Source organism: Apus apus, chromosome 2 (assembly GCF_020740795.1).
Source record: "Apus apus isolate bApuApu2 chromosome 2, bApuApu2.pri.cur, whole genome shotgun sequence".
NCBI lineage: Eukaryota > Metazoa > Chordata > Aves > Apodiformes > Apodidae > Apus > Apus apus.
Window position 1 is genome coordinate 29,904,634 of NC_067283.1, and position 12,584 is coordinate 29,917,217.

The window sequence follows — 12,584 nt, forward strand, 5'->3', positions numbered from 1 at the left end:
ATCCTACTCTGACTGATTTACCTACAGAAGATTAGCGAGTTATTTCAAAACCTGTTCTTCCAATGGAGCTGTGAGGGTTGTGACCTTTGGCAAAACATGTGAACAATTAGCAGTGTATTTGGGACAGTTCAGCCAGGAGAGTCCTCTTTATGGAATACATGACTACCTAGCACGACCTGGAGAATGAGAGAAATGGAGAGGTGTATTGATTCTGTCTCTTCAGGCTTGTTACCTTTTAAAATCCTATTTTTTTGAAACTTGTATGGACAGCTAGTGTCTTAAACTGCCATCGCTAGCTGCTGCAGGCATAGTCATGACTGCAGGTTCAGCAGAGCCTTAAGCCAATACAGCTCTTGGATGCCACCTTTCCACTTGCCTGTCTCTGTGCCTTAAGCAAATACCTTTTTGCTGCCATAGTGAACTGAAATACCTCTGTGCAGAATCAGATGAGCACCTGAACCAATGCAAGAGAAAGGGAGGACTATGTAAACATGAACAGGAAGGACAGAAGTGCAGATCCAGGAGTTAGGTTGGTTTAGGGGTATGGCATGGCTTTACTTGCCGTTTCTCCAGGTTAAGTGATTACCTTTCCAGTTCAGCCCCATCTGCTCATCACTGCCGTAGGTGTGGTGGTTACCAGCCCTCAGACCTGCCAGCATAATTGCATGCATAGCTGCTCCCTGACCTGGCTCTGTCAAAATGAATGCAGCTGAGCTTAAACACCTCTTTTATAGTTCTTGGGGGGCTTTTGTTTCTGCTTTTAGCTGGATCACTTTGTCAGGACCAGGTTAGGGAGCAATTAAATGTGCAGTTATGTTGGCAGATCTGAGGGGGCAGCTGGATCAGAAGCAACACATCTGACCATGCTCTAAATAAACATCTGTCCAAAGCCTTAGTCAAGCAGATGTGAAGAAAAAAAAAAGTACCTAATAAGTCTTGAACTGAAAATATAATTTATGAGAAACTGCATGTATCAAATTTTCTTCTAAGAGATGCAATTACTAGTTTAAGACATTGTAATTTTCTAAAGTAATACATGAAGTATCTAGTAGATAATTCAGGAAACCAGAACATCATTTAAATGGATAAATCTATGCTTGGAAGTATTTTTTGTTCTGTCAGGACACTGCCAGCTCCACAGGGTTGTGAATTGCTTGCTTGAACCAAGTATATTCTAATCAGCTCTGCATATTGCTGCTATTAAGAATTGAAAAATTCTGGTTTCAGGCTGCCATTTTACATATGTTTTAAAGCAGGTAACTCAGCAATGCTATAAAAGATCTGAGTGTTTCTTATCCTGTAACCCTGACTGCTTTTTTCCGAACCCATTTCTTGGGCTAGCACAAGATTTTAAGCAGCCATAGTAAGAACTGATGCAGGTTAATATGATGCTGGGGTGCTGGACCTGCTTCCTGGGCCACTTCACCACTGAGCAACGCAAACACTGATGGTGGCAAAAGGGGAAAGAAGTTTCAGAGGTAGAAATGAGCAACCAGAAGTCACTCAAAGGTGCTTCATTCAGCAGCAGTGCTGCTCTAAAATGTTCATGAAACTGCCTCTTCAATCTAACTTCTGGCAAAAGATTATTTCAAATCCAGATGATGTACAAAACTGTGAATATGCTGGTCTAAAGTAGAAACAGGATTTGTACTCCTTTGATTCAATCATTGCTTATGTGCAGATATCTTAAGATACATAAGGGCATGAACTAATCAAAAAGCATTTTCTCAATCCTTTATGATGTTCAACAACATGAGAACTCTAATTTCTCTTTTGAAAACCAAAGTAAATAGTGTATATAAATTGTGATGTTCTCCTCAGAAATTGAATTAATTCCAGACTTGACTGACAAAACTCTGTACTAGACATATATATACACACACACTTGCACACTGTGTGACTGTATTGCAAAGTTGAAAACTAAAAATTGGCAATTGAGCATGACCATAAAGAACACAGACTTTCCCAACTAGTTTGAAAATGTACCTACCTCAGTTATCCCCCAAACACTTTTTGATTTATGTTCTGCTGCTTTAAAAGAAGAAATGGGCCAATATGAAATAATGCACATACTTGTATAGTGGATATTTATACCCAAAATAAACTTTCTCTTGGGAGAATATTTTTAAAGCAACATTTCAAGTCTCCTGGCAATGGTTAGTTAGAAAAGTTATTTATTTAGAATAAAAGTTCTCGGAAAAAATTTAACCACCAACATTTAGGATGCTGTAAGTAAGCTTAGTAATTAGTTTCTCCCTTTCCCCAGTCTACTTTTCATTGCATAAAACATTTAGTATTCATACATGCAGAGGAATGCACAGTATGTATTAAAACAGAGAAAATTATATTTAAGAAATGTATGAACTATTTTACAAGAGATGATAGGTACACACAAAGCAATTCAACTTAGTACATGCTGTTGAGTCTAATAAACCTAAAAAACCCCCATATTGCCTTGTCCAATTAGACCTTTTCTCTTGCACCTACATTTTTAATATTTGGCATACAAATGTCAACAATTTATGATTTGCATTTTCTCCAACACTGAAGCAAGAAACACTGAATAAATAACGTTTTCTCTCAAGATATGCAGTACTTCTATTATACAGACTGTGAAATGGAAAAAGGAGGGTGAATACAGTAGTGACTCCTAATTTTTTCATTAAACGTAAAGCACTCTTTGCAACTATGCATCTGCAGCTTCGTTCTAACTAGCAGACTGAAGCCCACCATTTTAGTTCAACCACAGATTTTTAAGGAAGTGGCAAACCATTGCTGCTAGTTGAGAAAATGAAAATTAGTCCCTAGGAGAGGATACAATCAATGGTGTGTTAATCTAACCTTCAGCTGTTAATGATTTGCACTATTTCCCCTGATGCTGTGGGTTCTGCTGAAATACTGTTTTAGCAGTTTCTGTCAACTTTCCCTACCTTTTTTCCTGCCTGAAAGGGAAAGACTGAAGTGAATGTCGTAGCAACAGATTTTGCATGTGTTTTTTTCCTGACCCAGTTCCTTCACACCATAGTAGCAGAAGACAGAAGAATAAACTGTTCTACTTTTTTTCAGTTCAAGCCTTTTTAGCCAGTCTCTTATTCACAACTTCATTTACTCACAAAAGAGGAGTCACACTAAGCAGTCACCACTCTAATTCTGATATTAACATGCAATTAAATAATTCAGAAACTCTGAATTTTTTCCTGCTTTTTTCACATTCTGTCAGAAAAAGAAAAGATTAACAGCACTCTCTTTTGGAAAGCAGTGCTGAGAAGGGTTCTGTATTTCCAGCCATGAGCTGCATAAGCCATGTGGGAAAGACTTCTTGTGCTGGTGTAGCAATGAGTAAGTGTACTGATCCTGCAGATTTGCCTGATCCTGCAAAGTTTGTGTCCTTAAGGATCATCTGTTTCACTCAGTTGAAACAACCTTAAGGTAATTTTTATCTGAAACAAAACTGCGTAGCCCAAATTCTGCAGCAAGGTACTGAGTGCCAAAATAATAAAAGTACTCAGCAACTTGCAGAGCTCTGTTTCATACATGCAACACTGGTGTTCATAGCAAGCATTTCTTCCAGGAATAAGTGCATCTGAAGCATTTTAGTATTCTTAAAATAAAGCCAAAAGGCCTCACAAAACCATTCAGACTTGCATGTATCTCAAACTTCTTGTTTAACTTAATCAGTCTTGAATATTTCAGATGAAAAAAATAAATATTTAGCATGGTAAACCTGTGAAGTTTTTTACTGTCTAGAAAATTTGGGCTAAGTTGAAGAAGCGACATTTGAACTATTTCAATATCAGCTGCATGCAAACTAGAGTAAGCCTTCATCAGGGTTGTGTGTTGGTGCACCCAAGTCTAATGTATTGATAAATACTTATTACAGCTTAATATATAATGAAAAATTGGATGTTTCTCCTTCAAGATCATGCTCACAAGTCATAATAAACACAACAAAATTATCTGAATATAGGTTGTACACTAGCTGCAAAAATAGCTTCATGAAATTCTCAAGTAACTTAGACATTACTTTGTGTTTTAAGACATTAGTATTTGTTTAAATAGTTCTCATGCTGAAAGCTCCTGCTTCTTATTTGCAGATATATGAAGAGTTTGAGAGAGTGTTTCTAAGTGACATTATTCATCTACTAAACTCCTTAAATTACTTCATCCATATTTATTAATGATAACTAAGATAATCCATTATAAATTGTCTTAAAGGCACAGACATAGACCTTGTAAAAACCTTTTTTTATTACAAAGTTTTTAAAAAATAAAAGTCAAACAAATGTTGATTGTTCAAGAGATTACAAAGTGGGAGACTTACACACTTCAGAAAATGCGTGCTACTTGCCAGAAGTTTTTTTTGTTGTTGCTGTGGTCTTTTAATGTATTTTCTCAATAACCTTGATAAAAAGAGATTTCTGGCAAAATTTGCAATGGCAAAAAAAACAGAGATGTGTAAGTAACAAGGAACACTTCACAAACTCAAATTATTTCAGGACAACCAAATATACAATAAATGTATTTCTATGTGGCCAAATATATGAACATATTGCGTATGAATGAGGAATGTAAACCACAGAATCTAAAAAATATTTTGGGATGAAGGATGGCTCAGAGGACCTGGGATATATAAAGGGAGGAACAACAAGTAGAAATAGAGAACAAATTACTTCATTATTTGGCACAGTAATTTCTGAAATATGGAGTGCACTTGAGACATCAACACTAAGAAGGCTGAAAAACTGCAAAGGATTCAGAAAAAAAGGACTGTGGGAATAACTGAAATACTTGAAAATATAACATATAGTCAAATTCAAATAATAGAAACTTTTCTTCATGTAGTGAACAGATTATATGCAAGTTGATGCTAATCTGTAAATTCATACATGGGGAATAGAAATGTCATTCCATTCTAACAGAAAAGATATAAAAAAACCTATCATCTGGAGGCTCATATCATGCAAAGGCAGATCTAAAATATTATATTCCTTAGAAGCAATTAGATCTCGTTAAAAACACCTAGAGCAATTTATGTAAAGAATTTTCTGAATTCCCTATTACCAGATGTTTAGTAACCCACAGTGGATATTTATTTAAAACACAACTCTGTTCACCATGAACTAATTCAGGTAAATCTTATGGCCTTTATGTTGGAGACTAGAGTATATCATCACATTTGCAACAATTACTTCCTTTGAGAGTCCAATTAAGTCAAACAGAAGATTATGACTGAGTTCAAAGAACGTTGGATCCCATGCATAACCACAGTTCTATCAATCAATGTATCTACACCATTTTGTTTGTAAAAGCTAAAGGAAATAATGGGCATGTTTTGGTTTGTTTAATTTGTTTTGTTTTCTTCTATCTGAAGTTTAATGAAAGAAAACTCAGTTTTTAACATACAGTGTAAAACAAGATATGGTCAAGTCAGCTCAAGTCCCAGAATCAACCAAAGGTAACAGCCAAGATCAAACATATATTAATATAACTCGAGCTGGAAAATACCCTCCAAATATCATACTTAGCCTTACAGATTAGAAAGACATTTACATTATTTATGTAACTTCACTTTAGCAAATTAAGATCCAGCTGCCTTGTTTAATTATTTTGGGTAAGCAATAACAATTTCAATATATAATAATCTTTTCTTCCTTCTTAGTGATTAATAAACAACCTTAAACTAATATAACACATATACTTACTCTGGCAGTCGAGACAGGATACCTAAAGAAAGAGAACTTATGCCATCATTGATCCGACCTGACAGCTTACGCTTCTGAACCCAGCTGACAGCAAACTCCAGCGCAATAAAAGCAATGAAGAATGGAACACTCTGAAAAAGTTTGAAGAAAAGAAGTCACAACACAAACAGGAGTAGATCCACCTTTCTTAACAGCAGTTTATGCAGTCAGATACTTTTTGAGTTGGCTGACACCTTACTAGCTATTACTATGATAAAGCTCCACATGAACCTTATGATTCACAACCAAGGCTACCATTTAATCCACAACACCAGCATAAATCCAATGCATTAACCTCTTTCCATATTTTTATTTTTTTTTATCTTCTGCACATGAATTGCTAAATGGCATCAAAACAAACACAAAAGTCTTTCCAAGGTCATATTTCTCATATTCAAGTAAATCAGTGAGAGCAGCAATATTTGTGGACTGCTCTGACCATAAGGTAAAAAAGAATCTGCTTTTGATTTAAGGAGTTTTTGAATACGTTCAGCCACTGAACTTGGCATCCAACTGTATTATCTGAAAGACAAAGTAAAGTGAGTTTCTTTCTACTCAGCAGTTCTGTTGCCATGCTTTTTGCTGCAGATGGCAACAGCTCTTCTGTACGTGTGTTCATCAGAGAACATAGTAACTAAGTGCAACCCATTGGTCCATACATACAACCCACTTTGGGCCATACAACACATTCTCTTTCCAGACCAAGTAGCAACACAATGCTCCTTTTTTTCTTTGAGTTATACTAACTATAAAATAATTTTCTGCCTTTCTGAAGAAAAATATGATGATGAGTGAGACCAAACTATTTCTTGCTCCCAACACTGCTTCAGTCTTCATTCAATTCACACTGCCCATCCCAGATAGAATGGTAAATTGAACATAAACAACAGCAGCACCCAGTAGAGAAAGGTATGGCTGTGACTAGTGGGAGCAATGGTATCATTATTGTGCCAACACCATTTTTCACCAGTGGAGAAAGATTGTTACAGCTCTTCTCAAATTTTCATCAGCATAGGCAAGGAAAAAAGGGTTGAATAAAAGTAATTGGTAGAGCATACGCTTTTTTACTGACACTGAAGTCCTGACAGCCCCTGCATATCATAGTGGAAGGAATGACGAGGCAGTGGCAGCATATCAGCCACTGTCACCAAAATCTAGAAGGCCTACAGCACAGAAAAAAAGGAGCGATTTTAATTGTGTCAGATCTCTGTGCACATGAATGTTCCTTCAGTGGCCTCCCTTGCCCTGTAGAAAACTTTTAGGTGCCCTTGGAGACATTGAGATACCCTTCTCAATGGTATTAAGGCACCAAATTCCCACCATGTTTTGCAGGGCAAGAGAAAAGCAAGACCAGTGAGACTTTCTGCGCCATTATGGGAGGCATCACACTGCCAAACTTGCCCTGTTAGTCGTCTTCTGCTGCCTCCTTCTAGTGACCTGCAAACTGATACGGATTCACAGACTGAAACCCTTCAAACTGTGCTGCTGTAGAAGAGGGGCTGCCTATACAACATTTTAATGGAAGAAGCATGTTCCCCGTGCAAATGCCATTGCATTTTGGATGGTGTTCATTTTTGTTGCCAAGTGAGATATGATCCGGGAATTCCTACCAGGCTGGGACACTAAAAGACTAAGATGGATATAGACCAGATTGCTCAGTTGAAGAAGAATAGGATGATTCAAACCATGCAAGCAGCAAGAGATTTATGGCATCTAGGAAAAGTGAAAGTTCATAAACTTCAGCAGCTCAGGGTTAGGTTACAATAACAGATGAAAAAAGATTAGTATCAACATGGCACTTTTTAATTTAGCTGCCTAGCTTGATCTTTTAACAGCAATTTAGGTATCTAAAACCCTGTTTGCGATACACATTAACTGATTATATAAAATCTTTGAAAGCAAAGGAAAGCCTATGCATAAAGCCTAAACAGCACCCAAGAAAATCAATGTGGTAAATCTTTGGATATTTGAAACCAATAATAAAGAAATAAGAAAATAAAAAACAAACTCCACTGCCTTCCATTTGAAATAATTGAAAAATTCTAGAAAAATGTAAATACTCCTTGTTTTGCTTCATTTCATAGAATAATAGAATCATATAATTGTTAAGGTTGGAAGGGACCTTAAAGATCATCAGGCTCCAACCTCCCTGCTATGCTCAGGGACACCTTACACTAGTACTAGTACTACACTAAGTAGACAATTTTCATATACTTTTCTTAATTTATATAATTAAATAACAGATTCCTATTCTATCAAACAAAGGTTGATGACCGCAGCTGTACTTCCCAGGAGGGCTAAAAAGGGTCTTGCTAAGAACAACTAAGAATATTAGGAACCAGTTCTAGCACAGACTACAGGCAGTCTCAAGTTATGGAACAGCAGAAACTGCACAGCAAATTCAATGGGCTGAGGGCAGAAAATGTGGGATGTTTTATTCATTAAATGAAAACTGTGAATAGGAAATAAACAATGCTTGTATTCTATGTGGTGATTCACTTTACCTAGCAACCTCTGAAATGGTTAAAATACTTGACTTTGTACCAATATCCTCTAATATAACTTCTTTCCCATTGATTTCATTAAATATTTTCTTCCTACTGGGAAGCTATGAGACAGACAGGAGGTTAAAGCTGTCTGAATGTTTCTCTATCCTCCTGCCTATGACTCTCCCTGTTTGTGAGTGAAAAACTACTGTCAAATGCTTGGCTGTCTCATAGCTTCCCAGTAGGAAGAAGGAGCTTACAGAAGGAAAGACTTATGGCATACCTCTTAGTATCTAAGAAATTACCTCTCTCCCACACACCCACATTAAGCTTTGTCCAAAGCAGATCAAAAGGATCAACTATGTCAAGACTAGTATCTATTATTTATGTGACCATAACACCCATCAGCTATTGTCATGGGACAGGATCATAACATGTTAGATGCCAAACAAACACAAGGAAAAGGCACTCCCTGTCCCAAATAGGACACAGCCTAAGGATGAGATGTAAGGCAGAGGGATAATGCAAATAATTCAGGGGAAAAAAAGGAGACAGTAACAGAGACAACCATCTCCTGAGCTTAACCACTATTAAAATAAATAAAATAAATAAATAAATAAATGAAGTTAAAAGTCCAATGAAGACATTATAAGGAGCCTGTGGAGGTTAAGTAACTCTGCAAAAGTTTTCAAGGGTTGCCCCTACAAACCAAATGGCACAAAGTTAAGAAATGGCCACTGCTGGCATCACAGGTGCCAGACAGAACATGGATCCTTTTTTATCTTCTGGTCTATACATGTTTTATTCTGTCTCCTATTTATTTCTCTTCACCCATCACCAGAAATACTTAATAAAGATTTGTCTTAGCTTGTGGTTTATTTGAATAACTGATCCATAACTTGAAAATCTTACTCTGAGCACTGAGTACAGAGGGCTTCCTTATAAGTAACCAAATCTTACACAATGCAAAGGACCTTTTAAAACCAGTTTCTACTTTACACACTTGCAAAAAATAACACTCTAAGTTGAAATGCAGCATAAATTCATGGTTTTATTGCAAGTCTTGAAAGGGTTTCTATTTTCTTAACATCCCAAGTCCTTATAAGAATCTCAGTTTTCTTGTTAAACTAAATACAAAAGTATCTGTACCTTATTATTTAGAAGCAAAAATTGAGTGTAAATGTGAACTTAATCTTTAGGGTCTCAAAAGCAGAGAGTAAATAGAAAAGAAAAACAGTGATTGTTGAATTTAAGGCTTTCAGTTTGGGGCTCTCAGCAGAAGGAACAGCAAGCTCTGAGTCTGACTCATGAAAGTTTTCAGCGAGCACAAGTGATAATTTCAGAATGTAGCAAGGAGCGAAGTAGCTATGGATGAAAAAAATACACAACAAGCAAAAAGGTACTCAATCAGCCCATTCGTAGAATATGAGAGAAAAAAACCACAACAAAACAAGTACACAGAGCAAAATCTTATACCCATAGCAAAGAGAATGTGCATGAAAGGACAGGGGAAACATCAGTATACATTTTAAGAGTCAGGCTGTTCTGACCTGGAGAAAAATTGATTTAGGCTTTCTCTTCTCTTTCTAGAAATAATGGAAAATCAAGGGTTTCAAAATCTTTATGACAAAAGCTCACATAAAAATAAGTTCTATGGTTATGGTCCAGGATTGGGACACCTTTTGCCAGAGTTGTGGAGACTAGTTGGAAGGGTGATTTTTCCCTGGATGCTTCTGCAGAGCTTTATTACTAGTCACTGGCAGCTGAGCAGCCCATGTTTTGAACAGGATTAATTCCTTGAACAGCTGGAACTTTGCTTTCCTAAAATTCAGGGTCCTAACTGAGGACTATGAGCCTGACGTTATCCCTCAGGACTGCTAACTCCACCAGTGCATGATCACTGCAGCCCAGGCTGCCTCCAGTCTCGATGTCACTGATTAGCTGACTTGCATTGGTCACCAACAGGTCCAGTAACACATCCCATCTAGTAGGGCTGTGTGTTACCTGGCTTAAGTTATCCTCAATGCATTCCAGGGTTCTCCTGGATTGCCTACATTTAAGACAGTTATACCACTAAAAGACTTTTACGCAACCAATTAACCAAGCATCAGTAGACCAGTTCTGGCAACAAATGTACTGGGAGGGTTAGTTCAGTTAACACAAAATTGCAATTATAGGAAGGTATAACCATTTTTAGTGTAGGGTTGTTTTTTTTTGCAGGGTACATATTCCCTCAAAAACTTAATGCAACAAAACTCTCCAACAGCAGAAGCATGCAAGCATTTTTATAATGTAAATAAGTATTAAGAATCCTTCTGCAAACTTTGACAGCTGTGTGCCCAGTAAGAGAAAATCCAGGTTTGGTCAAGCTCTGAGTTGAATATTGCACAGGGAGAAGAAAGCCCAGGGATGTTAAGGAATGCTGCTGGAAAGGAAGTGAGTGAGATTCTGTCAGAAATGTGGGAAGAGTAAAAGGGAATGAGGTAGGCAATAGGAAGAGCTGGAGATAGATAGATAGATAGATAGATAGATAGATAGATAGATAGATAGATAGATAGATAGATAGACAGACAGACAGATAGACAGACAGACAGATCTATCGATCAGCTGACAAGGCAAAACTGTCCAGCTCGACACAGACTTTCTCAATCACGATATTACAGCTTAGTTGCAAAACATCTCTGAGGAAAGCAGTCCATTGACCACAGGCTGGCTTTGCCAGCAGTTCTGCTTGCCCTATCCAAAAGGGCAATGTTTGCTGGTAACAGCCACCAGCGAGGGGCTGCTGCACGCTGCAATTCCCAGAAAGCTGCTGATGGTGCTGCGCTGCTCTATGCAACTCATGACACCCCCAGGACAGCCCAATAGCAGCTACTGCACAGCAGCACAGCTGGGGGTTTACCTGGCAGACCAGATAGTCAGAGCTAATGGGACCTCTGTAAAAAGCCTGGATCTTCAGTGAAGCTGGACTGAATTTACTCTGACAAGGGCAAAATAGTGTTTATCTGCTGTCTCTCTCTTTAGTTAAAAGCTAACATCTGTTCCAGGTGCAGCAGGAGCTGGGCACCAAGATATGTGCAATAGGTAGGACAGAAGGGAGCAAAGGTAACTTGATGGAAGCAGATAAGCTAGCAAGGCAGGAGAGAAGGGAGGGATATGCTGCTGACAAGGGAGTGCTCACCCCTGACCTCTGTACTCTTGCCTTGGAGCTTTAGGAGACTGCACCATCCCAACACAAATATTTGTCCTCATTCTCTTAAACAATTTTTATTTTTTCTTTTCAATAGAATTTTTTTATTTTTCTTCCTTTGACTGAGCTTGTAACACTTGCTTTAAGAGAACAAAGAGACTTGACTTTTTGCTTGCTTTAAGAACCGTAATAGCAAAACACAGTGTCATGATTTCTGGTTTGCTCAATTCTGTTTTCTGTCATCATATCCAGCAGCACTGACAAGGTTAGCATCAACCCTCATATATTTGAGGTCCTCCTCTGAAAACTTTCGCTTCTGCTATCACGAGAAATCATCTGAGCCCTTATTTAAAAGAACATTACAACAGAGGTTATATAGACAGCTCACACAGGCAGCTTGCAGAGAGCCCGGGAGTGAAAGCAGACAGAGAAAGAACAAAGTATTTAATCATAATTTAGGTGCCCTTTCGCAGACGCGTTTCCTGGGCCGCCTGTGGGTTTTTTGGGAAAAAAAATAAAGAAAGAAAGAAGGCAAAAAGGCAGGCGGCAGCTGCGCGCAGAGGGGGAGGCGGGGAGGGCGCAGGATGCTGCCGGGGGAGGGAGAGGGAAGGGGAGAGGGCTCTCACCTTCTCCACGTAGTCGGGCACCTCCTCCACCGTGCGGAAGGAGCTCTCCCCGGGCGGCAGCGCGTAGAAGAGAGCGCGGAGCTGCTGCCCCGGCTCGGTCGCCCGCGGACCCCCCGCCTGGCTGCCCATGGCCCCGCTGCCCACGGCCCCGCTCGGCGCGGCCGCCGCAGGTGCGCAGAGCCCCGGGACCCGCCGCCCGCCCCCCGCTCCGCTCCGCGCCTGCTCCCGGGGCCTGCGTGCGCCCGGACGGTCACTCTGCCCCGCGGCCTCGCCTCGTTTCCCCTCAGCGCCTGGGGGGCTTGAAGGCTGCTTTGGGGGGAAGTCTCTGTTGTCTCATGGAATCGTGCTGATTTGGAGGCTTTGGGGGCTTTTTTCGTGTCACCGCCTGCGTGGCCGAGTCCTGGGAGTCAAGAACAAGCCCTTTGCACACACTGCATGTCCCATTTCCCTTCTCACCCTGAAAAACTCCCAAAAAGCAGAGCTCAAGCTGTCTTTTTTTCACTTTTAGGCGGGTTTCCACACACAAAAAAGTGGTGCTCAA

General features: G+C 39.2%; 1 protein-coding gene across 4 annotated transcripts in view; it reads right to left on the minus strand.

Moving 5' to 3' along the window:
- Positions 1-12,359, minus strand: part of AGMO (alkylglycerol monooxygenase) — a 194,591-nt gene extending 182,232 nt beyond the window's left edge. Inside the window, exons 1-2 of one of the 4 annotated variants that reach the window (XR_007888514.1) lie at positions 12,044-12,250; positions 5,703-5,833 (exon numbers count right to left, since the gene is read on the minus strand). Coding sequence is in view for 3 of the 4 variants with exons in the window: in XM_051609488.1 (XP_051465448.1) it covers positions 5,703-5,833; positions 12,044-12,172 (260 nt within the window). In the remaining variant the exon portion in view is untranslated. Of the gene's footprint in view, positions 1-5,702; positions 5,834-12,043 lie in introns of all 4 variants that reach the window. The other 3 variants (XM_051609488.1, XM_051609486.1, XM_051609487.1) reach the window with 3 other exon arrangements.
- Positions 12,360-12,584: the final 225 nt, after the last annotated feature.